Source organism: Arvicola amphibius, chromosome 12 (assembly GCF_903992535.2).
Source record: "Arvicola amphibius chromosome 12, mArvAmp1.2, whole genome shotgun sequence".
Lineage (NCBI taxonomy): Eukaryota > Metazoa > Chordata > Mammalia > Rodentia > Cricetidae > Arvicola > Arvicola amphibius.
The window spans coordinates 123,749,912-123,777,229 of NC_052058.2; the positions used below are offsets into that span (position 1 = coordinate 123,749,912).

The window sequence follows — 27,318 nt, forward strand, 5'->3', positions numbered from 1 at the left end:
TTATAGCTCCACCAAAAAAAAAAAAAGAAAAGAAAAGAAAATCCAGTCTGGGTATAAAAGGCACCACAGGAAAAAGTGGCCATGTAGGAAATAATACATTTAGTAATCGCATATCTTTGTTCTTTTTAAAAACTTGACGTTAGCAGTTAATTCAAAAATTTCTAAGCTTGTACACCATCAGCCATCTCACATCAATTAGGGCAGAAAATAAATGTGTTTTACTCCAACAAGTATAAAGTTGCTATCACTAGCTGTGGGCTGCACAAAGCACCTACAATCCTGTGTCTCCAGAGAAGAGGGGGACTCTGTGCAGGGAGTCACTCAAAAGCCAGCATTCAACTCAACACTTTCACCAATCACCAAAGTGAAACGCAGGCTACAAATAATGTCTCTCTTGTCAGCTGGTTAGTTGTTTTAGACTCACTGAACAATAGTTTATTGGCAGCTCAGAATTTGTTAAGTATTTAAACTTTCACACTGTCTCCGGTACTCTGTAAATGCCAACAGTTAGTTGTCAGCTCTGTTGGACCATGCTAGGCTGTGAGTTTACAGACATGTACACACATGAATTTCCACACAAAACATAGCAGTATGACAGTCCTCACTTACTGCTTAAAATGAAAGGCATTCGACTCCATGTGAGAGGTCTAATAAGGATAAGCTCCTCAGAGGTACAGGCTGAAGTCTACCCTGCCTTAGCATGACAATCCAGGTCATCCTGCATGAGGCATGGCTTCCTGAAGAAAGGCCACTGGATAACTTACATTGCATTAGCACAGATGGTGAGTCAGAAAACTACGATGTAAGAGCTGAGCATGGTGGAGCACACTTGGAGATGAGAGCAAGAGAATCAGGAGTTCTAAAGCCAGCCGTGCGTGCGTGCGTGCGTGCGTGCGTGCTTTTCCTCATGTAACTCAGGCAAAAGAATTTCAGTAAGTTTGACACCATCCTGGGTTACATAGCGAATACCAACCCAGCCTGGGCTGCAGAGTGAGACTATCTCAAAAGCTAAACAAAATAAAAGAGCGGTATGCTATATGATCAAGTACTTGCTCCCTGACACTTGGTCAACAATGAGCTACAGACACAATGGTAGCCATATCATACAGCCTAGGTGTGCAGTAGATTGTATCTCCCTGATGCTCAGGCAATGACACCCCCATCACTGAGCAATACACAGCGATATATAAACATACTGTTGATATCATGATTTGCCCATCACAACTCCCCCAAAGGGAAGATGATTTCCACCCTGTATAACTGAAAAAACTCAGACGATGAGCGATGAGCCTCAGCTTGAAGGAAGAGCTTTATATCAAATTCAGCCTTTACACCTGCCCATAAGTACTTAGCAGATGAGGAGATGGTCTCAAAAGATAATTTCCCTAAAATTATGTCAAGAATGGTATCAAAACTGTCACTCCAAAATTTATATCTTCCCTGGCTGTCTCATGTTCACTCAGAGACCACAGGATGCAGGACGCTGAATGGCACGTTCAGCTCTGAAGAGCTGGTACCTACCTGTTAATGCGGCTGAGTGGTCAGATCCGGCAACGACACATACTGCTGTGGAATTTTCAAGGCCTGGAAAGGAAATATGTTTGTTCTGAGCTATATTTAGGCTAGAACACATTGCATGGAGAGTGGACTCCAGGGCCCAGCATTACCTAGGCACAGGGAAAAACCACCCAGTGCAGGCAAATGTGAGCAACAGTACTGGCAGGCTGGTTGGCATGATGGAGACAGTGACGTAAAGGAGTTTGAACAAGTCGATGGACTAAGGATAAAGTAGCACAGTCCTCACTATCACAAAGGAAAGGTACAAACATGAACGGCAGGAAAGCCAGCAGAATCATGCAGTAATGAGTTGGAACCAAACAAGTAAGTGTAAATTCAGGTTTCTGAGAGAAACAGACGCACAGACATGAGAAAATTCATGTGAAATGTATGTATGTATTTCTGAGCTCTACCTGCTGAGGAAGGCTGAAGGCAAAAGAATTCAAGCCCTCAGCTCCTATTGTGTGCAGGACTCAAGCACAAACCAGGCCTTGGAAAAGCACACAGCAGAGTTCTCTGAACCCACTTCTGGCCTCCAAGCCCAGTCATTTACCTCCCTGAGCTACATCTCTTCCACCACTATGGCAGAATCCCAACCCATCCTGTTAAAAATTGGGACAGCCTGTGGTAATTTATGGTCTAGCCTGCAGAAAACACAGTCAAGTTTGCAACTGTTTCCAGAAACTTCTGTTTTACTAACTAATTAAAAGGCATCTCACATTTTTAAGTGCCTTGTGGAATAAACAGAACAAAGCAGATGTTATCAGCCATATCTACCAGCAAGGGGTCCTGGGCCTTAGGGGTACCAGGGTAGCAAAGTGAAGACAGAAGAACACAAAATGACGGACTTGGACTACGAGGGCAGAAAGCTGATGAGTCATTCAGGGCCATCCAAAAACTCCCCAGACAACCTGGGCTGTCGTTCCAGATCCCACACTGGCAGTTTAAGTTGAAGTGTTTTGTTATGCCTTCCAGTTACTGGCCCTGAACTAGCATAGGAGGACACTGGTAACCATTAACACATAGCAAAACAGTGCTATCCACAAAGGGAAGGCAATGCAGGCCAGGTGGGGAGTCTTCACTGAGAGAGTCACATCTGAGTCAGACCTTGAGGAAACCCCAGGGCTTTCCAAAGAAAGAGAAAGAAGAGCACTTCCAGCAGAGCTGAGAGTCTGTCTACAGGTACAAGGCAAATCAGCTGGGCTGACCATCCTGCTGAAATAAGGAGATCTGGGAAGTGAGACCTGTGACACACACGCACGCGCACGCGCACACACACACTTGTATTCATGATACAAGCACACACAGAAAGAGAAAGGAAGGAAGGAAGGAGGGAGGGAGGGAGGGAGGGAGGGAGGGAGGGAGGTTAGAAAGGCTGTGATTTTCAAGCCTTTTCAAGGCAGACATGGTAGCACACTTATAATCCCAGTGTTAGGAGGTGGAGCAGATGAGCAACTCAGTGGGCTGCAGGCTTGTAAAAGACCCTGCCTTATAAAACAAGTGGACAGTGCCAAAGGAACAAGAGCCAAGGCTGTCCTCTGGCCTCCATACTCACATGCATACATGTACATACATAAATATATGCACACACAACCAGAATGATCCCAACGCACATGTGCCTCACTATCACTACAGTCTCTATTCTGTCCCATCCTTCCCCGACACCCATCCCCCCAGCCTCTCTTGTTTAGAGCTCGGGAAGAGTTGGAGGTCTTCATACAGGGTTTTCCTATAGCCAACCATCAGCGAATTGGGCCCTAGAGTCAGAGTTACAGAGAAGAGAAGAGTAGACGTGGTACCATATACAAATCAGAAAGGCCTACAAAGAGAGTGGAGGACAGAGACAAAGAGCTGAAGAGGACCTGAGAGTGGAAAACAAAGAAGAGAAAAGAAAGGAGGGGGTGGTACATATAGATCAACTAATCAAAATAAGACCCACCAGCAGACCCATGAGCAGAGTGCAAATCACCTACTGTGTTTCCATACGGAGACACCCCATGCCTGCTCTACATTCCTGCTTCCCTTATGGCAGAAGGGAATGGCACAGAGGCACAGCCAATAGTCCTCTCTGTGGAGTATAACTGCCTGCGCTGAGAGGTCATTTCTGTCCTCTTGGCCATGCAGGAAACTCAGCAGGGCTGATTCTGAGCACTCACCCAGATGCCTTGTGGGTAACTTGCACCTAGGATTCAGGACTTGCACAGACTCACTAGATAATTACATCCTGTTTCCAAACTCCTACATCATTTCCAAGTAGCTATGACCCAGTCTAGAAGTTCCTTGCTGGTCTCCACTTACCTGCCAGGCATCTATCAATCAATAGGTCCCAGACTCTGGTGGCAAAGATAGCAAGTTTCCTAGGGCCACAAAAATTACAAAAATACTGACATCCCAACCAACAGAGAGCATTAGAAAGATCAAGAAATACCAAAGGAGATGGCTCAGCAGTTAAGAGTACTGTCTGGACCCGAATTTGGTTCTCAGCACCAACATGGCAACTTACAACCATATTTAACCCCAATTCCAGGGGATGTAACACCCTCTTCTGGCCACCGGGCACCTGGCATGCAAGTGATGCACAGACATACAAGCAGGCAAGATAGCCATACAAAATAAAGTCAATGTTTAGAAAAATAATGAGGGGGCTGGAGAGATGGCTCAGAGGTTAAGAGCATTGCCTGCTCTTCCAGAGGTCCTGAGTTCAATTCCCAGCAACCACATGGTGGCTCACAACCATCTGTAATGAGGTCTGGTGCCCTCTTCTGGCCTTCAGGCATACACACAGACAGAATATTGCATACGTAAATAAATAAATATTTTTTTAAAAAAAGAAAAATAATGAGAGAAGGAAACTCCACTTACCCATTTTCTGAAGGTCTACTTCCTTCCTCACAAAGAGTAATCAAAGACTATAAAGAAATAAGGAGCTCACCTGTCACTCTGCTTGGTTCCTTTGCTGTCAAAAACAATGGCAGAGTCTGCCCAGGACACAAGCGCTGTCCAGAAGATGCCAAGCCAGTCCCCCACTGGAACACGCTGCCACTCACTTCCCAGCAGAGCCGAAAGGAAAAGAGAAAATGTGTGTCAGGTTAAACTGCACTGCTGTTAGACCCTCATCGCCACAGGAAATTCACAATGGAGCCACAGCCATGGTGAGTGCTACACAGGGGCTGCTTCAAGGGCCTGTGACCTGCCACAGGAATTACCTCTGAGCCAAACACAAATGCAGCTTTTCAGACAATCTAAGACCACGAGAAAACTCCAATGTAGTAAAACTTCCTCTCAAAGTCCCAGGCACTGCCACAGCTATGCCCCTGGAATGCTAACTTGCTCATGGCTAACCTGAAAGGAAGCTTGAAGGCCAGTGAGTCCACACCCCACATTCACTACATGAGAAATCGAGGATCCAGAAAAGAGACTGTGATTTGGCCATGGTTGCATGGGGAATCAATAGCAGAAAAAACATTGGGGTTCAGCTGACACTCAAGGTAGTGCCTTTCTATCCCAAGGTGAATTCGGATTTTCTATTGTAAAATACAAGTGTATCTGGGGCTTCAAGACAGCACAGCAGTCATTATTTCAGTAGAATGGCCGCTTGAACCTATGTACCCACATCCCAAACCCCATAGAAATGCACAGATAAATTCCTATGCATTTGGCAGCTAGTCAGATGTGCACAGCATGGATCCACCAGCTAACACCAACATCAAGGTCTGCTCCTCTGAACCATTCTACAGCCAGCACTCTCAGACTGCAACAAGACAAGCCTGTTTTATGAAGCAGCAGCTATGCTCACTGGGAACAATGCATAGGAGAGGCCTGAAATAAACCAAGACTACAACCAGCAGATAATCTCCAAGAGCAGAATTTCCCTGCATACAACTGGTTGATATGTCCACGATGTCTCAAAGAATGAATTATTCCCTTTGAAAATTTCCCCAGATATTAGTTTTTATTTTATATGTATGAGAGTTTGGCCTTCATGTATAACAACTGCACCACGTGTGCCTGATCTCTACAGAGGCCAGAAGAGGATGTCAATTCCCTTGAACTGGACTTACAGACCACTGTGAGCCATCATGTGGGGTCCTCTACAAGAGCAGTCAGTGCTCTTAACCAATGAGTGGTCTCTCCAGCTTCTCCTTGAAATATTTTATTGTAAAATATGTACAGCGTAAAACATATCACCTTCACCATTTTAAGTGTCTAACCCAGTGTACCACACAGTCACCGTGGTGTGCAACCATTATCCTTCCAGCTCCAAATTGCTTCATCCTGCAACAGTGAAGTGGACTGCCCCAACTCACTCCCTATCTTGGTCCCCTGCCATGGGGCTGCCATTCAGCATCTCTAATTTTGACTACTCATATGAAGAGAATGCCAGCATTTGTCCTGCCTATGACAGGACAGCACCATGTTCATCTAGGGAGAAGCCTCTCAACAGTTCTGTATCTTTTAAAGGTCATACTACCCCTGGGGGAGGGATGGGGGTCTATACATGTGTGCGCGCCCCATTGTGCTTGCCCATTCACCTGTTAATGGGCACCCGAGGAACTGTTTCTGTCTCAGCTGTTGCATGTGTCAGTTATAGCTGGTGTCTTTCATTCTATACACTGTTGATCTTGTTACCCCTCCCTCCTTTTTCCCTTTTATAAAATTTATTTGTCAAGTTGGGAGTAGTGGCACACATCTTTAATCCCAGCACTGCAGAGGCAGAGGCAGAGGCAGGTAGATCTCTGTGAGCTGAAGTCCAGCCTGGTCTACATAGTGAGTTCTAGGCCAGCCAGGGCTATATTGTTAGACTCACCTACAAAAAACAAAAAAAAGCTACAGTTAGTTAAGTGGCACTACTATACTGCTTTCCATAGCAACTGAACCTCTACATTCTATATGAAGAATTAACAGGGGGATCAGGAACAACCTCAAACTATGTCCCTCCCCACCCTGCTTAAGACAGGGTCTTTTGTCTACTGGCTGCATACACAAGGTTCACTGCCTGTCAGCTTCTGGGGATTCTGGCCACTTCATGCATAGAAACACAAGAATTATAGATACACACAACCATATCTTGCTCTAGTAGGGTGCTGGAGAACTGAACTTAGATCCTCATACTAGTGCAGAAAGTGCTTTTGCCCACTGAGCCCTCTCTCTAGCCGCACTGCCCTGTGTCTGTCTGTCTTTCCTTCTTTCTTTCTTTCTTTCTTTCTTTCTTTCTTTCTGTCTGTCTGTCTGTCTGTCTGTCTTCCTTCCTTCCTTCCTTCCTTTCTTTTTTTTTTTTTTTTTTTTTTTGGTTTTTCCTCTGTAGCTTTGGAGCCTGTCCTGGAACTTGCTCCTGTAGACCAGGTTGGCCTCAAACTCACAGAGATCCACCTGCCTCTGCCTCCCAAGTGCTGGGATTAAAGGTGTGCACCACCACTGCCAAGCAGATTTCTAAGAGAAGAGCCATCTATAAACAAGTAGTCACTACCACACAGCTCAGGAGTCACCCTCCTTAACCCACTTAATCCAAAGAAATGAAATCTACATTCTTATAAAAAAAACTGTCCATGAATGTTTACTGAAAATAGGCCAAAACTAGAAACAAGTTTGACATTCCTCAGTGGATAACTAGTTAAACAAACTGGCTCTTATAAACTGTCCTGTGCCACACTCCCCAACATCCAGGTGTGGAATCCCTAATTTCTAGTGTGGCTTTGTTTGGAAACAGGGCATTACAGAGGTTAGGAAAGCAGAGTGGTACCTATGGGAAGTGGGGTTAGTCCAATATGACTAGCACCTGTACGTATGAGTCATGAGAGAGCTGTCTTTGCACAGATGCTCAGAGGAAGAGCCCGTTAGGCCACAGTGAGAAGCGGGCATCTACAAGCCAAGGAAACAATCCTAAAGACACTCATCCTGAGCCCCCGTCTCTAGAACAGGGAGAAAGTGAGGGTGTGGCGATTAAGCCATGTGGGCTACAGTACTGTGCCACAACAGCTCTAGCAGGCTCATCTAGTGCCACGTCCATACCACGCCACTCGTCATGAAAAGGAATCCGTTATGGACACACATGGCTCAGACAGATACCCAGGGAACTATGCTGTGCAGGAACACCAACCCCTAAAGGTCATGTACTGTATGGGAGCATCTTAGGGCATTTCAGAGGTGACATCACAAACATGGGAAACAGGAACGGTTGTTGAGGGCTAAGAAAAGGCTGGGAGCAGCAGGGAGTGAGTATGGCCATCAACACCAGCAGGAGAAAACGCGTGGTGATAAATTCCTCTGCATCCTCACTGTATCAGCATCAGCATCCTGGGAGAGCTACTGCACTGTTAATTCTGCAAGGTATTACCACTGAAGGAAGCTGGAAAAAGAACTTGTAGGGATCTAGTTTGTTTTTAGCAATTTCATGTGGGTTTATAATTCTCTCAAAACACAAGATTTCACATTTTAAAAATTTTTTGTGTATGAATGTTTTGTCTGCATGTTTGTCTGTTCTCCACACGCATGCCTGATCCCATGAGGGCCAGAAAAGAGTGTCAGATCCCCTAGCACTGGAGTTACAGACTATTATAAGCTGTCGTGTGGGTGCTGGGAACCAAACCTGTGTTTTCTGGAAGAGCAGCTGGTGCTCCTAACTGATATCTCCCTTTAAGAGAAGGTTTGAGCAGCAGTAAGCCGCAGGACTGGAGCAAGCACGAAGTTTCACTGCCTCCTCCTTGCCTCTCCTCTCTGCCCTCACCCACCCACACCTGGACTCACATGGCATGGGGAGTTACCAGTCACAGGAGAAAAACACAGTGACATCACAAGAGGAGCAAGGGCAGAATCTGAAGGGTGAAGCGTCTCCACCCATCCCTGGGTTTCTAGTTCCTCCCCTTCCTAGTTTCTCTCCTCTGATTATACCCTAGCTTCTCTCCCTCTCCCTTTTCTCCCAAGCATCTGTTCCCTCTCATGTATATTTATGTGTGCATGTATGTGCAGGTGCATGTAGAAGTCAGGGTTCAACCTTGGTAGTGTTCCTCAAGTATCTTCAATTTTAACTGAGACAAGGTCTCTCACTGGTCTGGAACTTTATCAAGTAAGCTAGGCTAGCTTGCCAGCGAGCTTCAGGGATCTGCCTGCCTCTGTTTCACACTTGCTAACATTAACATCACCCAGTCCAGCTTTTTACATGGGTTCTATAGATTTAAACTCAGATCCTCATGCTTTTAAGGCAATCATAGTCACTATTGACCCATCTCCCCACCTTACCTTCTTTTTAAAAAGAGCTATCTATGTATCAATTGTTTTCTAACCTTTAGGATCTTCAAATCAAGGCCAGGGTCCTATTTACCTTAATGTCACCTGCCCTCCAGTGGCCCTATACATGCTGCCCACTCATGTACAGAAGACAATGCACTTAAAGCTTGTCCATCAACCAATGTTAAAATCCAGCAGGAAGGCAACACAGTTGGCTGCAGAGTCCACACTGACGGTCTCTAGCTCTTTCTCCCTCCCTCACACATGCTTCCACAAACTCTTGTGGGTGAGACTTTAACTCACACCACTCCATGGCTGTACTGAACAAGAGAATAAAGTTACGAAAAACCTAGCAGCATGTCTGCAACAAAGAGAGTCAGACAGCTCACTCCCTTCCTGCCCTGACGAAGACTCTCCAATAACTTCTACTTTGTGGTCTCTCAGCTGGAGCTACAGCACAGCTGGCCCCTTGCCGACACTCTTTACAAAGTTTCTTACTGCTCAGAATGGGCTCACTTGAGAAATAAAGGCTGAGTGGTCTACCTGTAGTGGCTAACGCATGCCTCAGTCCAGCAGCGACACAAACAACCTTCTCTCTCAGGAGCTGTCCAAAAGAAAGAACAGGATTTACTCTCAGAATCATTCATTTACAAAATATCCTGTAACTCGCACAAACTCAATTCAGCCTGAAGCAACCCCACCCAATATGCTCACTCAGAAATGCTTCTTTATTTATGACAGATGAAAATGTATGTGTTGCATGCACATGAGTGTGTGTTGTATGCATATGAGTGTGTGTTGCATGTACTTGAGTGTAGTTGTGTGTGTATGCATTGCATGCACATGTGTGTTTGTGTGTTACATGCACTCAAGTGTTTGTATGTCTGTTGCATGTACATGAGTGTGTGTGTGTGTTGCATGCACTTGAGTGTGTGTGTCGCATGCACATGAGTGTGTGGGTACAAGGAGGCCATAGGAAGACACTGAGTATCTTCTACTATCACTCTCTGCCTTACTGCCTTGAATCAGGGTCTCTCACTAAACTGGAAGTTCCCTGTTTCAGCGAGGCTCAGTGGCTATTGAACTCCCTCAGTGCTAGAGTTATAGGCATACACAGTCATGCCTGGCTTTTTCTAAATATGTATTTTATTTTATGTGTATGTCTGTTCTTCCTAAATGTGTACCATATGCATGCCTAATGCCTGTGATGGTCAGAAGAGAATATCAGATACCATGGAACTTGAGTTACATACGATTGTGGGTACTACAAACTGAATCTAGGTCCTCAGCAAGAGCCACAACTACTCTTAATGGTTGAAACATCTCTCTTGCCCTTGCTTTGGCATTTTTTGCATGAGTTCTGAAGACTGAAATCCAAGTTCTCATGCTTGTATAACAAGCACTCTTACCATTAAGCCATCTTCCTAACCCTGAAAAATAACTTTTTAAAAATATCGTATCATAGTACCACCTTGCACTGCCTCTCAAGGGTAGCGGGGTGGGACCTCCAAAGTCATCCAGTAAACATTTCCCCAAAACAGCCAAATACCATATGGCTCCTGCCACACAGCTCAGCTCTGTAACATCAAACAGCTATATATGAGAAAGCATGGCTGTGCTCCAATAAGACTTAAATAGCAAGGGCTTCACTGTTCCCTCCTGACCCAGTTTGATCCTTAGCCAAGGCTAGAAGCTCTTCCTTAAATGGTCATGCAACCCCTGCCCAGAATCTGCCTCCAGTAACATGGGACTCGCCACCTCCCTAGGCACCTGCTCCATCCTTGCACCTCTCCATGTATCTCTTTAGATGGAGCCAAACCCAGCTGCCTTTAGCTTCTGACAAAGCTTTCCAAATATTTGAAGACAGTTGTCATGTCCTCTCTAATACATCATGTGGCGGTTTTAAAAATAGGTCCTCAATTTCTTTGATACTACTCCCTTCAAGTCACAGAGCTTGATTCCCCTCCCCTGTGTGGGCTGGGCTTACTGACACACTTCTAATGGAAAGAATAAAGGAGCAGAGTGAGTCAGAGGCACCGAGGCCTCCTCTTAAGAAAGCCACCTGCCAGGTCTGAACAGTTGTACAAAACGGTCCACGGAGCAGGAACTGTGACTCCCACCAGAAGCATCGTAAGAGTTTGGCAATGGGTCTGTACCCCAGTTCAGCCCATGGAGGTATGTATAGACCTAGCTATGTCTTCACTGCTACTTTGTGAAAAATCAGCTCAGAGGTCCCATTCCAGACCCTCAAAAATGGTGGCATAATGTTTGTTTTAGCTACTGTCTCACTGCAGTAGATAACTAATGAAGAATCCTTTAGACAAACTTCCCAGCTGCAGCAGCCATCACTATGTTTCCCTCCTCTGTATAGGTTCTGGATTTCTCCTTCCCCTGTAGCCTCATATATCCCAGGGTGGCCTCAAACTCGCTATGTAGCCAAAGAAAGCACTGAACTTCTGATCCTCCTACCTCTGCCTCCCAAGTGCTGGGATTAAATGCATGTGCCACCATGTCCAGTTCAGGCAATGCTGGAGATTAAGCACAGGGCTTTCTGCATGCTGAGCAAACACTCTGCCACCTGAGCTGTGTCCCTGTCCCTCAGTCATTCTCTTTCCAAGAACAGTGTAAAGGCTAAGAACAAGTCTTAAGGACCACTATGCCTAGAATCTGTGTTCCAGTGCACAAGAGATCACACCAGATCAATCTGACTGGCACAAAGAGCAAGGCTCTGGCTCCTTTCTGGAGACTATACTTCTGACATTGGTGTCTCCAATCACATTAGCCTCGGGCAAAATAAAATCTGACTGCCAAAACAATTTGAGTAGATGGTTCTTTAAACGCATCTTCTTTCCTGCCTTCCTTTCTTTTTCCTAAAAATAACCAACAGGCCAGGCTCATCTCTCTATGCTTTTATCTTATGTGCTACTACTACCTATGTGTACCCACTCCACCTCAGTACTTCCACTTTTCCCCATATGCCAGCCTGACCACCTGCTGGCATCATCATCCACACTGTTCCTTTGGCCTAGAATGTTCTTCTTTGGCACATGTTCTGTATCCTGTTAGCCCAAGCCAGGGAAACCTAACTCAACTTTAGGACTTAGGTAAACTTCCCATTAGATAAGAGTCCAATCCTTCTCCCTTGGGACTATATGAGCATCTGTCGTGACTCTGGCATGACAATGACACTGCATGTATTTATCATGTGCCACTAAATTACAAACCTCTCAGGCTGTACTCACGACCAAATCCAGTGCCCAGACATTGCAGCGCCATCCATAAATAGAGTCTCCAACAGTTCTCATTCTGGTATATCCCTCCCATTGCCACATGGGACACAGCCCATCAAAATGTTCTTAGTTACTGACTCTGTCATCCAACATATTTTAACCATTGTCCCTTCCTGTATACTTTAATTATATCAACTATAATTAAGTTAAATTAATTATAACATATGGAGGTTCTTAAAGGCCACCTATTTGCTCCTGGGAGTTACAGGGGGGACCCAGAGCTCTGTAGAACTAGACTTCAGTGCAGCCCTTCAGAACCATTACCCCCAAATAACAGACCGCAGGGCAGCAACTGAACTCCACAAGATGACAGACGCTGATCTGAACCCTCCAATGAAAATGCATCTTCCACTTCTAATCAGAGGTAACGTGGCAGAAGGGAAGTCGAGGCAGTAAAACTTGTTCTTGATTTCTGTGTATTCCTGAAATTGTTCCTATTCTCATCACGACCATTTACAGGATTATGCTTTTTACTTTTTATTCCCACTTGACACAAACTAGGATATATAGGATAAGGGAACCACGTCTGAGAAAACGCCTCCATAAGACTGGCCTGTAGGCAAGTCTGTGGGTCATTTTCTTGATTATCGATTGATGCGGGAGGGCCTGGTCAATGTGAGTGGCTACTCCTGGGCAGTGAGTCCTGGGAAGTAGAAGAAAGGCAACTGAACATGAAGCTGAATGCAGGCCAGAAAGCAGTGTTCCTGCCACCAGGTTCCTGCTTTAAGTCCCCACTTTGTCCTGCCTCAGTCCTGGGTGATGAAGTGGAGAGGTGTAAGATGAAATAAACCCTTTCCTCCCTAAATTGTTTTTGATCATGATGCTAATCACAGGGATACAAAGCAAAGTAAGATACACATAAATTTCACAAACCTGTAATGTGGGATATCATAAAAAGAGCTCTTAACAAAAGCCAAATGCCCAGGCCCTGCACCTCGACTGAGGCAAACAGTAGAGCTGTCCCTGTGGGTGTGGGTGAGCCAGCCCCAAACGAGTGAGCAGAACTGGCCCGGTTCCTTGCTGCCTACTGCAATGGATGAGCTAGCCAGGGCAGTGCTGGAGAGCTCACCTTGATAGTGTAGATACTGTTGATGAGGGAAAGCTGGCAGGCTGACCAACCCAACTACCACCCAGGCCCAGAACCCGGGTTATGAGTTGGTCCACCCCAACATCTACCTTATCAATAAACTGCTGGAGCATGTGAAGGGGACAGGCCTGCAGATCCAAAGCTGCAGGATCTCCATGACATGGAGCAAGGACAGGATATCCAAGAGGAGTCCCGGTGAGAACAGTATAAACGGTGTAGCAGAAGCCAGAGCCCTCGAACCAGATCTATAACTCATTGCAGTGAACACTTGCAAGTAAAGATGTACAGACTAAAGGGTATTTTGTGTGACTCACTGTGTCTCACTACAGCTTCTACACTGAGACTGACTGACCTTTCTTCTTTCTTTCTTTCTTTCTTTCTTTCTTTCTTTTTTTCTTTTTTTCTTGCTTTCTTTCTTGCTTTCTTTCTTTTGTATTTTAGTTTGTTTTGGTTTTATTTTAAATTTTATTTTATTGAGGGGGGCATGGTTTGCAAGGGCAGAGGATGGATATGAAAGGACAGGGAAATGAATGGGATCTGGATGCATGATGTAAAATCCACAAAAAGTCAATAAGAAAAAGGTCTTTAAAAAAAGCCAAATGTACTGCTTCCTACCCACTCTCTACCATGGTCACTGCTACATGTGGACATTGAACCTTTGCATATGATTAGATTCAAAGTAACCAGTAAAACATGCACACAGAGTTCAGAGGCTCAGTACAAAAAAAGGAAAGAAAAATACCTGACTCACAAATGCTACATTTATGTTTATATAAATGACAACAGCTTGAATAGATTAAATTAGCTTTCAAGTTTCTAAAGATATGCTGGGTGTGGTGATGCATCTGTTATCAAAGCCATGGCAGGTAGAGGCAGGAGGAGCAGGGGTTCAAGTCTAGCTTCAATTATGTAATATGTCTGAGTGCAGCCTGTGCTATATGACATGCTATACTTTAAAAAAAAGCCAAGGAGCTAGAGAGATAGTTAAAAGCACCGACTGCCAACAGCCAATATCAAACTAGATGGCAAGAAACTCAAAGGCATCCCACTGAAATCAGGAACAAAACAAGGTTGTCCACTCTCTCCATATCTATTCAATATAGTACTTGAGGTCCTAGCTAGAGCAATAAGACACCAAAAGAAGATTAGGGGGATACAAATCGGAAAAGAAATCAAACTCTCACTGTTTGTTGATGAGATGATAGTTTATATATGTGATACCAAAAATTCTACCAAGGAACTTCTAAGATTCATAGACACTTTCAGTAATGTAGCAGGATACAAGATTAAATAAAAAAATCAGTAACCCTCCTGTACACAGATGATAAATGGGTTGATAAAGAAATCAGAGAATCAACACCCTTCACAATAGCAACAAAGAACATAAATATCTTGGACTAATTCTAAACAAACAAGTAGAAGACTACTATGATAAGAACTTTAAATCTTTGAAGAAAGAAATTCAAAAAGACACCAGAAAGTGGAAAGATCTCCCATGCTCTTGGGTAGGCAGAATTAACACAGTAAAAATTGCAATCTTACCAAAGGCAATCTACAGATTCAATGCAATGCCCATCAAAATCCAAGCAAATTCTTCACAGACCTTGCAAGAACAGTACTCAACTTCATATGGGAAAGCAAAAACCCAGGATAGCCAAAATAATCCTGTACAATAAAGGAACTTCTGGAGGCATCACAATCCCTGACTTCAAACTCTATTTATTACAGGGCTACAGTAATGAAAACAGACTGGTATTGGCATAAAAACAGACAAGAGGACCAATGGAACCAAACTGAAGAACCAGATATTAATCCACACACCTTTGAATACCTGATTTTTGACAAAGAAGCAAAAAATATCAAATGGAAAAAAGAAAGCATATTTAACAAATGGTGTTGGATATTACCATGTAGAAGAATGAAAATAGATCCATATCTATCCCCATGCACAAAACTCAAGTCCAAATGGATCAAAGACCTCAATATAAAACCAACCACGCCAAACCTCATAGAAAAGAAAGTGGGAAGAACACTCAAACACATTGGCACAGGACACCACTTCCTAAATATAACCCCAGAAGCACAGACACTGAGAGCAACAATTAATAAATGGGACCTCCTGAAACTGAGATGTTTCTGTAAAACAAAGGACACGGTCAACAAGACAAAACAGTAGCCTACAGAATGGGGAAAGATCTTCACCAAACCCACATCAGACAGAGAAATGATCTCCAAAATATACAAAGAACTCAAGAAATTGGTCATCAAAAGAACAAATAATCCAATAAAAAAATGGGGTATAGACCTAAATAAAGAACTCTCAACAGATGGATCTAAAATGGACAAAATACACCCAAGAAAATGTTCAACATTCTTAGCCATCAGAGAAATGCAAATCAAAACAACTCTGAGATTCCATCTTACACCTGTTAGAATGGCCAAGATCAAAAAACACTGATGACAACTTATGTTGGAGAGGATGTGGGATAAAGGGAACACTCCTGCATTGCTGGTGGGAGTACAAACTGGTACAGCTGCTTTGGATATCAGTATGGCATTTTTTCAGAAAATTAGGAAACAATCTACCTCAAGACCCAAAAATACCACTTTTGGGTATATAAACAAAAAGGATGCTCAATCATAACACTAAAGCCCATACACTGTTCTGGTCTTCGTAGTGCACAGAGACACATGAAGGTAAAACATACATGTGCATAAAATAAAAATAATCTTTTTAAAATGTCATTAAAACTCCATATATATGTGTATATATATGTATGTATGTATGTATACACACACACTGCACACATAAAACTTGAAAGTAGTGCATGAAGAGAGACACACAAAAGGCACAAAAGGCCACATGTTGTAAAATTACATTTATATGAAATGGCTAGAACACATAAATCCACAGAGAAGGTAGACTAGCAGCCACCAGGGGCTAGAGGAGGGGAAGACAGGAAGCCACTACTACTGAGTGTAGAATTCCTTTTAGCCATAACACAAATGTTCTAGAATTCGATAATGACAATGGCAGAACATACTGAAGATACTGAGAACATACTGAAAAACACTGAAGTATACATTTCAAAGGGGCAAATTCAATGGTATCTGAATCATATCTCAATAAAGTTATTATTAAAAATCAATCTCAGCTTTTATTTGTTTTTAAATGGAGCTTTCAGAAAATTTTCAATCATTTGATACTTCTGCAGGACAGCACTGGACTACCATTTGCTGAATCTACTTTGTGTGCGTGAGTGCGTGCGTGCGTGCGTGCGTGCGTGCGTGCGTGCATGCATGTGTGTGTGTATGTGTGTGTACGCATATGCCTGTGAATGCAGACACACACCATCACAAGCATAAGGAGGTCAGAGGATGCCTTCAGGGCTGTTCCACCCCTTTCACTTTGCTTTAGACAGGGTCTTTGCTGTTTGCCACTTCATATGCTAGGCTAGCTGGCCTGGGAGCTCTCAGGCAATCTCCTGTCTCAGCTTCCTACCTTCCTATTGGAGCACCAGGGTTACAGATTGTGCTACTGCACCCAGCTTTACACTGATTCTGGGATCCACACTCTGATCTTCATGGCTGCACAGCAGGTGCTCTCCTCACTACGCCATCTTCCCAGACCCTGACTTAATGTCATGAGGCAGGTCACTTCTACTCGGACCTGTCTGTAACACAGTTCCCATATTAACAATGAGCATACGAGATGCATTTCTGCTGTTCCAGTTTGTAAAATCTTATAACGTGCATGAAGATGAAAAAAATTTCCACCCAGCATTGATTCCCCTAAAACTGATTTTTAACAGAAGAACTTATTTTCAACTCAAGTTCTATTACTCCATGGGCTTTCAAGGACCTACCTAGTCTTTCATATGAGTGAGGATAAAAGAAACAGCCTAGAAATAGCAAGATAGAACAAACTAAAACTGGGATGTCCTCACCTCAATGGTCTGTGGAACCATACATCTGCGAGGGCTGTGCGGCACACCTAACTGGCCAAAGGCATTGGATCCACATGACAGAACTTGACCTATTTCTGCAAAACATAAGCATTCAGATTACAAATCTAAGAAGTGAGATACCTGTGACCAACCGGGAAGCAGGGATGAGAGGATACAGCAGGCATCCTGTGCCTCAAAGCCTTCTGGCCACTGTCCTTCTTTAGATACTCCACACTAAAGATTATCTGCCACCTGTAGCCCTAATGGCTGATTACCTGTGCAGAGCACTTAACTCAGGGCCCAGTACTGAAGTGACTGACTCCCTCTTCATGTTTCCCACTTCCCATGTCTCCAGCCAACAAATTCTGCACACTGTGATGCTCTGGGCCTTTCTCCTCCCTGCCCTTCCCTGATCACTCACCTGAAGAGTCTGGGGGAAAGGACAAGACATGTATGGCTGGCAAAGTAAGGGTTTCCCCTGGAGACAAGTCTAAAGTTTGGAGGGCAAATTTGTCCCAGAGGAATGTTAGAAACACCTGTCTTCATAATTAACCCTGTCTTCCAACTTAACCTTCATCCATAAAAATATGATCGTCTGCTCTCCGGCTGTGACTGCTTGGTGCCTTTCTCACAACTTACTGCAATGTGTTGGAAACAGTGCTCCCTTCTGCCTCTTATGACCCTAACGTGGCCCATAATAAGTACTTCACAAAGTAACATCTTGCATTGAAATTCTTCATATGGAAAGAGGTTCTTTTTCAGAGCTAATCTAGTCAGGCCCTTGTATGCTCAGCAAGCTGCCTCTATAGCCCATCTGGAGTCTGATGATTACTGTCAAACTGGATACATATGGAACTCCTCTGCAAAAGAGAAATGGTGACAGCCGAGGAAGACTGAAATACTGGACGATGGTTCGTGAGCGCACAACAGGGCATGTTCTGAAGCAGGGACCACTGGGCATTGCAACAAAGAAAAGTATAGGGAGTCTGGCAAGTAAGAAGAAGGCAGCAGACACAGGAGCCTCTGTAGAAGGCTGTGTGCAAAGGCCTGGGACTTTCACTACACATCTAAGGATCCACAAGCATGAAGAGACAGAAACTACAGGTGTCCTTTAAACCCAGACCAGCCAGCTAGAAAGGACAAAGTTAACAGAGAAATCAATTAATAGAGTAACAAACCAACTGCTTCCAAAAGAATTATTCTAGCACCCTTCAGCCATAACTCATTCTGTTACCTGTCTTCGTAGAGACTAGATGTTTTGAAGGGGAGATGGAGAAATAACTCAGTGGTAGAGCCTTTGCCTAGCACATGTGAAGCCCTGGGTTTGAGCCTCAGTAATGTCACCATGGAAGCCTCTTGGTGGAAAAGACCTGCTTCTACTGCCGTGAGGTCCCTACTCCCTCATTATTCTATAGTGACGGCTAGTTTTACATCAACCCAACTGAGAAAATGCCTCCCTAAGATATGGCTATAGAGCATTTTCTTAATCAGTGACTGACGGAAAAGGATCCAGCACATTTTGGGTGGGTCCATCCTTGGTCAGGTGGTCCGGATTCTATAAGAAAGCAGGCTGAGCAAGTCAATAAGCAGTATTCCTCCATGATCTCTGCATCATCTCCTGCCTCCAGGTTGCCGGCCTGCTTGAGTTCCTGTCCTGACTTCCTTTAATGATGAACAGTGATGTGTAAGTCAAACAAACCCTTTCCTCACCAAGTTGCTTTGGGTCATGGCGTGTCATCACAGCAGTAGACATGCTAACTAAGACGATGAGCACATAATAAATAACTCTTAATGGCACTCCTGGTCAGCTAGACCAGGCACACAGCTCTCATGAGCGTTTGGGACTAGAAATGACCACCTAACGAGATCCGGTTCATCCTCCAGTCTCTGGTAAATGTATATTCCGGCCTGATCTCCTTTATAGTTAAAATTCTCCTTATAAAAGGTACCCTGCAATTTCCCTAATAGAGAACACTTACTGGTTCAGGGGGTGGGTTTTTTGTTGTTGTTGTTGTTTGTTTGTTTTGTTTTTCTTCAAAAGTACAGAGGCTCTTATTTAATCATCCCCCACCTCCCCACCCCCCCCCACACACACTACACTGCTATCACCCAAAAACCTTAGTGGTGATATTTATTCAAGAGAGAACTTACCTGTGAGCATAATGGTAAAATCCCAGCCACAGGCCACCTGTTTGATTGGACAACCAAGAAGAGGCTTGCAGATGGTAAAAGAAAGAACATCTTCTGTGTGGCCAAGCCCCAACTGCCCATCTTTATTTAGGCCACAAACAAAAAGTCCTCCTCTATCTGCAAAACAGAAAACTGTGATGTGAGATATTTGATCACACTGTGAACCCCAAGTCTGCATTTGCATTAATTAAATAAAATTAACCTTGAGACAGGAGGCTGAGGAAGCAAGCAGTTGACAGAAAGTATTCATGGTGCATCAGAGGGCATTTGGAAGAGTTAGAGAGACACACAGGAAGTAGCTGGGAGGGATTGGAGTGGTGCAGCTGAGCATATGGACATTCTCTTTGGGTGACACCAGCAAGGAGAGAGGGCTAGCTAGTTGTTACTTCACCTCTTTGAGCTCACAGGTTTTCACCCTAGCCTTCGTATCTCAAGTCTTATTTAGAAATAGAACAACAGAGATTTAGTTAAAGCTCCAGTTAGTGGCATCCACAGGAACAAAATTCCCACCACGCTGTGGGCGGAGTGGCCAGACCGCTTCCAAAGAAGCAGGCCGCAACTGCGGAGAGGAAAGTGCTGGCGGAAATAAGAGCAGTAGATTAAGGCACAGCCACTCTGACCAAGTTAAAGCAACAAAGCTCCAGGATGCCAGGGAGAGAGCCACGACTCCCAACGTAAGAAAGGGTTACCATGTATTATTTGGAGCCACAGACATAGACTTCTTGGCCATATTAATGCTATTAACTGATGCATGCTAATGTGTTCTGGAACCAAAGAATCAGGCCAAGGGCCTCAAATCTAATGGATGAATGGAAACTCCCAGTTCTGTAACAAGTGCCAAGATCGCCAAATGGAGCATCTATGATCACAGGAACGCCAACATCAACTCAACACTCAGAATGTGCCAGGAGCTGTCCTATGAGCTGAGCACAGAAGTCCTTTCCACACCTACCTAGGCCCCATAATACTTCGAAAGGACCGTAGGCCTTTAATTAAGCTGTCTTAATTTCACATTGTTCTTAGTTGATTTTAATGTAACAATAATTCATATATAGTACAAATGCCATCATTCTTAGGTATAGTTACAGTTGTAAAATATAATTTCTAGCATTTCTTTACAAAGGAAGGGAGGAATCCACGATGACAGGAGCACCAAAGGCCTGTAAAAGCCCTAAAACAGCGCTGGAAATACCCTAAGTTTATCTACTGTTATTATCCGCACAGGACAGAGAGAAAACTGAGTGTGCTAGTTAGCATTTACTATCAATGTACACAACCTACAGTCGCCTGGAAGGGGAGTACTAATAAGGAATTATCCAGACCAGGCTGGCAGGTGGACGTCTGTGGGACTGTCTTGACTTCTAACTGATCTGAATGTGGGCAGCACCATTCCATGGGCTGAGCCCTTAACTGTGTTAGAATAAAGAGTCCAAGCAGCAAGCGGGCAAAGATGCCTTTATTTCCCTCTACTCTCGACTGTGTAGGTGATGCTTTAAGTTCTTGCCTTGACTCCCTGCAATAAAGACACATTACCTATATTAAGTCAAATAGAATCCTTTCCCCTTCAGAGGTTTGTGGGCAGGCATTTTATCACTACAACAGAAGAAAGAGTAGACCATTGCTGTATAGGGAGATGCTTGCCAGAGCCGTAGAGCTAATGAACCACAGAACAAGCACCTGAGCCCCGGGAGTTTGAGCCACAGCTCCCATTCCTAATCAGATGCCATACACTGCCTTTGCTAAGCTGAAGTATGTGTGGCCCCTGGTACTCTCTCGGCACTAGGACAGAAAATTAAGGACAAGGTAAGGTTCTTGATCTCAAGGGATATTTCACCTACTTACAAAGGTTTCAAAGTAAAACTCAAACAAGTTGTAACACGTTCACCAACTTGCCTTATGACCTTAAGCCTTCCTCTCTGAGCCTTATTTGTATAAGGGGGTAGGGAAAGGGAAAGTAAGGAACTCAGAAGTTCAAGCTCTGGCAAGCTAGAATTCCCTTAATGGTTATTTGGCTCTTTCACAAAAACAAATGCCGCTCTCTGAGAAGTACAAAAGACTAAAAGATGGCAAGGTTTTTATTTCCAAGGGGGAAACACCTCAATACAAAAGTGAGTGGTTATCCATTTGTGAAGAGAGCTACCTGTGACAGCTGCAGAATGGCCCCCACCTCCTGTGACACTCCTGATGCACCCAGGCTCACAGAAGTTGCTCAGTCGCTGGGGAAGAAGCACATCTTCCTTGTGGCCAAGGCCAAGCTGCCCGTAGCTATTTGCACCCTGGGGATAAAATACAACACAGAAGAAAAGCAATTTGAAGGCCCAACTGTCAGCACCCATCCAGCCATCAGTGTCCCTCGCCCCAACACACCTCTCAGAGCCCATGACATTTCACACACCTATTCTTAGGAGGCTGTCTTGCCAATCTACATGGAGAAACCAGGCCCATCTGTGAGCACTGTGATTCCTATTTCAGAGGCATCTTTGGCATCCACAACTTAGCCAACCATGTGGCTCATCTTTCCCTTCATGAATACAACACTGTTCTAGTTTGCTGCTGGGAGAAGAGAAGACCGAGATTGATTTAGGGAAGGAAAGGGCAGGACCTCAAGCAGAAGCCATGGAGAACACTGCCTGTGACTCACTCTCTGCCTCTCTCCACTGACTCTCTTAGAAAGCCCAGGCCCATCGACCAATGGATGGTACCACCCATGGTGGACTGGATCTTCCACATCAATCATCAACCAAGATAGTCTCTTCACAGACGTGCTCACAGGTCAATCTGATTGAGGCCTTCCATTGACATTTCTCTTCCTAGGCAATTCTATGTAGCATCACACGGGCAATAAAACCCAATCAAGACTAAACTGCCTTTGGGAATCAGACCAAGGAAGCCCTCTGATAAAAGCTAATTATCCAGGAAAGCTGGGAAAAGAAAAAGAGTTGGTGGGGAGGGAGAGATAAAGAAAAAGTTAGCAGAAAACACTCCGGAGTTAGGTTTGTGTTCCCCTCCCCACATCCTCAGTGGGAAGCAGGCAATTACTTTCTGTATTTATTCAGTTAGCTAAGGATGCTGTATCCCTAGCAGGAAGCATCATCATTTCACCTGTCCGGTACAAGACCTAGGTAGGGATCTCTAAAGGACCTTTTCAAGTATAGCATTTGACGACTCCAAGATTCAGATCTCCCTTGTAGATCTACACTATCCACTGCATACATAGCTCAGGTCTAGGGGTACAGCAGAGCAACAGAGTGCTTACCTAGCATGTTCCTAGGTTCAATCGCCAACACTGGAGGAAAAAAGTCTCTAATCTGAAATGTTTACAGCTTGGTTACCGAAATAAAATTCAGTATATATACAAATACATATCACAAAGATGCTGTAAAGAGAGGGCAATGTCCATTAAGTGAAACAGTAACATCTCTGCAACAAAAGATATAAATACAATAGTGAATACACACTGTAAGGAGCCGAAGGCCCAAAATGTTCTAAGTTTTTAGAGCTTGCCATATTCACTTAAAGAAGAGGAACTGTAAACCTACAGTTCTTAATACTTCAGAAATTCCTCTCTTCAAGTATCTACTCCCAAGCTGGTTCTTTTGGAGGTGAGTTGTGGAGCCTTTAAAATCCATCTTCTGAGGACCCCTGAATGAGAACATGTGACTGGAAACAACTCCCAAGGCATGAATGCAAACACACGTGTAAAACCCTCCTGTCTGTTGGGTATTTCCAGTCACCCTGAGCAGCAGGGCTCCAAGATGAAGAATGAGCTATGGGAAGGGCACAGGTCAAGAGACCCTTGGGAACAATACAGCTCCTACTAAGTGTTCTCTGCAGACACGACAGACACCTTCAATCCTCACAACTAAGGAGCATTAGCATTCATTTTACAGATGAGGAAACTGAGGCCTAGGGAGGCTCAAGTAATGATCCATAGTTACACAACCAAGTCAGGAGTCCGCTTCTTTCATTAGCTCTTACCATGTCTAATGAGGATGTACTTCGAGGCAGCCCAGAGGGTAAGCCAGACTCTGGACTGCTGCTCACCTCCAGCACTTCAGCACCTTTCTCTTCTTTGTATCCTTCCTCGGCACTACAGTGAGTCTTGCCTACTTGACTAGTCTACCTCCTCTCCTAGAGATAGACCATGAAGGCAGGGACTTGGTCTTGCTCATAGCTACTCCCCTAAACCTGAAACTGCATTGGCCACGTCAGGTCCAAGGCTCTACCCTGGAAAGGTCAAATGCAACACTGTTGCAGAGTGAAGCAGAGAGCATGTGCTGGGGTCTCTATCCAATCGGGTTGCCCCATCACCAGCCTTGCAGGATGAGAAATACTGGAGGGAAAAGACAGGCAGGAACAACCCCAGGTTCACGTTATGTACCAGTCTCTAGCGCATCAAGAGGCCTTAAACCCAAGCTGGATAAAGGAAATTTTAATATACTTTATGACAACTATGTATACCTTCCCTCTTTACAAAGGATCCAGAGAGCTCATGCGCACACCCTTGTGAGAGATGAATTGTGTTCCACTAAAATTTCTACGTTAAAGCCCTAACCTTTTAAATATCCCAATATGGCTTTATTTGGAGCCGCAAACTTTAAAGAGGTAACTAAGGTTAACTGATGAGACCGTAAGGGTGGGGCCCTAGTGCATCCATCTAGTCTCTTCCTAAGACACCAAGGATTCCCACCCACAAACAGCCACCTGAGGCCTCAGAGAAACCAAAACCGTCCACACCTCAATCTTGAACTTGCAGCCTCCAGCTCTATGAGAAAATCAATTTCTATTGCTCAAGAACCCAGCCTGAGGTGTTTTGTCACGGCAGCAGAAGCCAAATAATACACGCACCCTGAATACGCAACAGGAAGACTATGCCAGCAAGCCTCCAAGCACACTAGAAAAGTGAGGTTCAACCCTGTTCTGCCTCTGTCCATTTAAGGCCGCATCTGAAAGGCTTTTTCTGTCAGATGTTTCTCCTCTGCCAGAAAGACAATAGTCTCCTGGCTGGAAAATGACAGGCAGCAACACATTCAGTTATTAACCCCGCCCCCACCTCAAGGGCTACCTCAGGGAGCTGAGTCAGTTAGGCCATGCCAAGATCTCCCTTCAAACAGCCTTACACTCAACAAGTGAAAGGTATGTCAATAAATACTAATCTTGGCAGAAACATAGGTGCTATAGCCTCCTCTAGCAGAGGAACTGGAACACCTTTACATATAGGCATTTCCCAAACCTTACACATGGCTGTGCACACAGGTAGTCATTTGTTTCATCCATTTGTTCATTCATTCATTCTTTAGTCAACAAATATTTCCCTGGAGTCTACAAGATGCCAGGCACCAAGAGAGCCAATGTGAACACCACTAGCTCAGTACTCACTCTCAGAACACCTCCACTGTAGCCAAGGAGACTGCCGTTAACAAATCATGCATCCTATTACAATTTTGGCATTTAATATTAAGAACTGCAACACCCAACATATGCTTCCTGCCACGCATGTCCCCCACATTCACGAGCATAAAGCCTTCTCTCCAGTCACGCATAAGGATTCTCTCAAAAGTTCAGTGTCAAACCTAAGCAGCCAAGACTTCCACGACCCCAGAAAAGGTAAGATCCGGTCGGAGCAGAGTAACAGCAAATACGCAGGGTCTGCGCCTCGCGCGGCCACACTCCACAGGCCTCACATCCACAGGATGCTCCCCAGGGTGATGACGCTGGAAGGAGCCTCCCATCCTCCAGGCAAAAGAAAGATTCGATGACACAGGTGGCCCTACCAGCTCTGGCACCAAGCGGTCTTCTCTCTGTCCAGCCTCCACGCTGTCTTCCCAGGCGCTCAGGCAGCCAAGAGCTTTCCCAGAATGGATGCTCTGCCCTGAAGGTAGGGTCTACCCGAAGAGCCTCAGTCCCTCCAGTCCTCAAGCCCCAGTTAGCAGCAGGCCCCTCAGGCACCGCGGGGAGACCCTCCCTCCGAACCCTTTCCTTCCGGCCGCAGCCCGGAGTGCTCAACCCAGGACCCTGGCTTGGGCCTCTGCCTCTCAGCTACCCCGTCACCCACGCAGACGCCGGGCGCTCCAGGTCTCCGCGCCCCTCAGTCGCTTCCCGAGCCCGGGGGCGGAGTCACGTACCCAGCCGAAGAGCGCGGCCGCTGCAGAGCCAGCCTCCGAGACACAGGACTCGCGCGCCATGCACACGCTCCACCGGCACTTCCGGGAGGGGCCGGCACGGGGCGGGGCCGCGGACGTCAGGGGGCGGGGGTAGCTGGGCGCGGCCTGCGGGAGGAATCGAGGGACTAGGCGGGGCCAGTGGGCTTGGAATGGGAGGATGCTGGGGCCAGTTCTCTTTCCCCCCCCCACCCCCCCACCCCCCCGAGCACGAAGGAACTCAGCCAAAACGCTGTCAGACCGGACCTCGAGGCCTCCAGGCAACAACACACCCGTGTGGGAATGTGTTCTGCACCCACGCTGGTAATTCCGCATCACACTCAGTCATTCAGAAAGCTCTCTTCGTACCTCATGCTGCCCAGAGGGCAGACCTGACAAGGATAACACAGCGTGGTGGGGAAGGGAGCTGTGCCCGGAGGAGAGAAGGGTCCAGTGCAGAGTCCTCCGGGAGCTGCCTTAGCCCTCTTCTCTGTGCATGTGGGAACCTGAGAGTATTGGGTGGCGGTGGTCGCATTCTAAGCCTAGCCTCATGACGGGAATGCGCCCCTGGTAACACCCCTAGTACTGGCTATTGTCTGTTGTGTCCCTGCGCTGTCCCCACCCTCCGCAACTGCCTGCCCTAATTCTGATCATCAGTATGAATAATTCTCATCCAAGATAGATTTTGATATAATATGGCTTTTATCGACGATGTCAAGACGTTGGAGGGAATTAAATAGTACAACGTACAATTGCGCACTGGGAAAGTGGCATTCAGAACCTGGAGTCGGGGGAGATAGGGTCACATTTAAGGCAATGATCTACATTCACAGCTCTGGCCTCTCTGCAGACAGGTCTCAGGGACTTCATCCTGCCTGCCTGGCCCTCACATTGGAAAGTGTCTCCGGGAAGTTACTATCCAGGTCTCACCTGTTCACGTTTCCAACTCCTTGCTTGTTACTGCCTGCTGGACCTTGTGAAGACAGCCCCTGGTCTTTTCTCCCCAAAACTGTGAAATCTTGAGAAGGTGGATGGTGCTGCCTAGAGCACACAGGCAAGCCAGGCACAGCTGCTCTGCTCCTGAAGTCCTGAGAGATCCAGGGCAGTATTTACTGCTTTTCTGTTGCAGCTTTCCTTTCCAGCATGTTGTTACAGAATGTCACAGTTGGGTGTAGCCGGACCATTCTCTCTCCTTTTCAGCAGTTCCCAAAGCAATACATGACAATAACTCACATATTACAAACTAAGGTGGATCTGATCAGGTCTCATAACATGTTTGTCACAGTCTCTGTGCTCCGAGGAGAAGTGGGCACAAAAGTCCCACCCCTAACTAAGAAGCTATTTGCAGCTGATACATAGGAAAGAAAAAATCGGTTTTCTCCAACAGAATGGACTGGATGTATCAACCGAACTCCTGGGCAGGAGCAGTTGACCAACAAAAACAGACTTCATGTTTCATGTGTGTTTTTTTTGTTGTTGTTGTTGTTGTTTGGTGGTGGTGGTGGTATGGCTTGATGGTTGACCTTTGGGTTTTAGTTTTTCTTGTTGGGGGTGTTGAAAGGAAATAAGAGAGAGGTGAAGGGGACCTGGAGGACTTGAGGGAGGGAAAAGAATATAATCAAAATATATTGTATAAATTTTTTAAATAATGTTTAACAATCTTGTACAATACAGGAATTTCTAGAGGCATCACCATCCCTGACTTCAAGCTCTACTATAGAGCTATAGTAATAAAAGAAACAACTTGATATTGGCATAAAAACAGATATGTGGATCAATGGAATCAAATCAAAGATCTTGACATAAATTCACAAGCTATTAATACCTGATTTTTGACAAAGAAGCCAAAATTATACAATGAAAAAAAGAAAGCATCTTCAACA

At 45.2% G+C, this 27,318-nt stretch overlaps 1 protein-coding gene across 3 annotated transcripts in view; it reads right to left on the reverse strand.

The window, feature by feature from the left end:
• The window catches only part of Sergef (secretion regulating guanine nucleotide exchange factor), a 220,660-nt gene extending 195,150 nt beyond the window's left edge, over positions 1-25,510 (reverse strand). For all 3 annotated transcript variants that reach the window (XR_005283485.1, XM_038313679.1, XM_038313677.1), the window contains exons 1-7: positions 25,421-25,510; positions 21,436-21,571; positions 19,257-19,412; positions 17,106-17,200; positions 9,325-9,385; positions 4,490-4,603; positions 1,522-1,584 (exon numbers count right to left, since the gene is read on the reverse strand). Coding sequence is in view for 2 of the 3 variants with exons in the window: in XM_038313679.1 (XP_038169607.1) it covers positions 1,522-1,584; positions 4,490-4,603; positions 9,325-9,385; positions 17,106-17,200; positions 19,257-19,412; positions 21,436-21,571; positions 25,421-25,480 (685 nt within the window). In the remaining variant the exon portion in view is untranslated. The remainder of the gene's footprint in view (positions 1-1,521; positions 1,585-4,489; positions 4,604-9,324; positions 9,386-17,105; positions 17,201-19,256; positions 19,413-21,435; positions 21,572-25,420) is intronic.
• Positions 25,511-27,318: the final 1,808 nt, after the last annotated feature.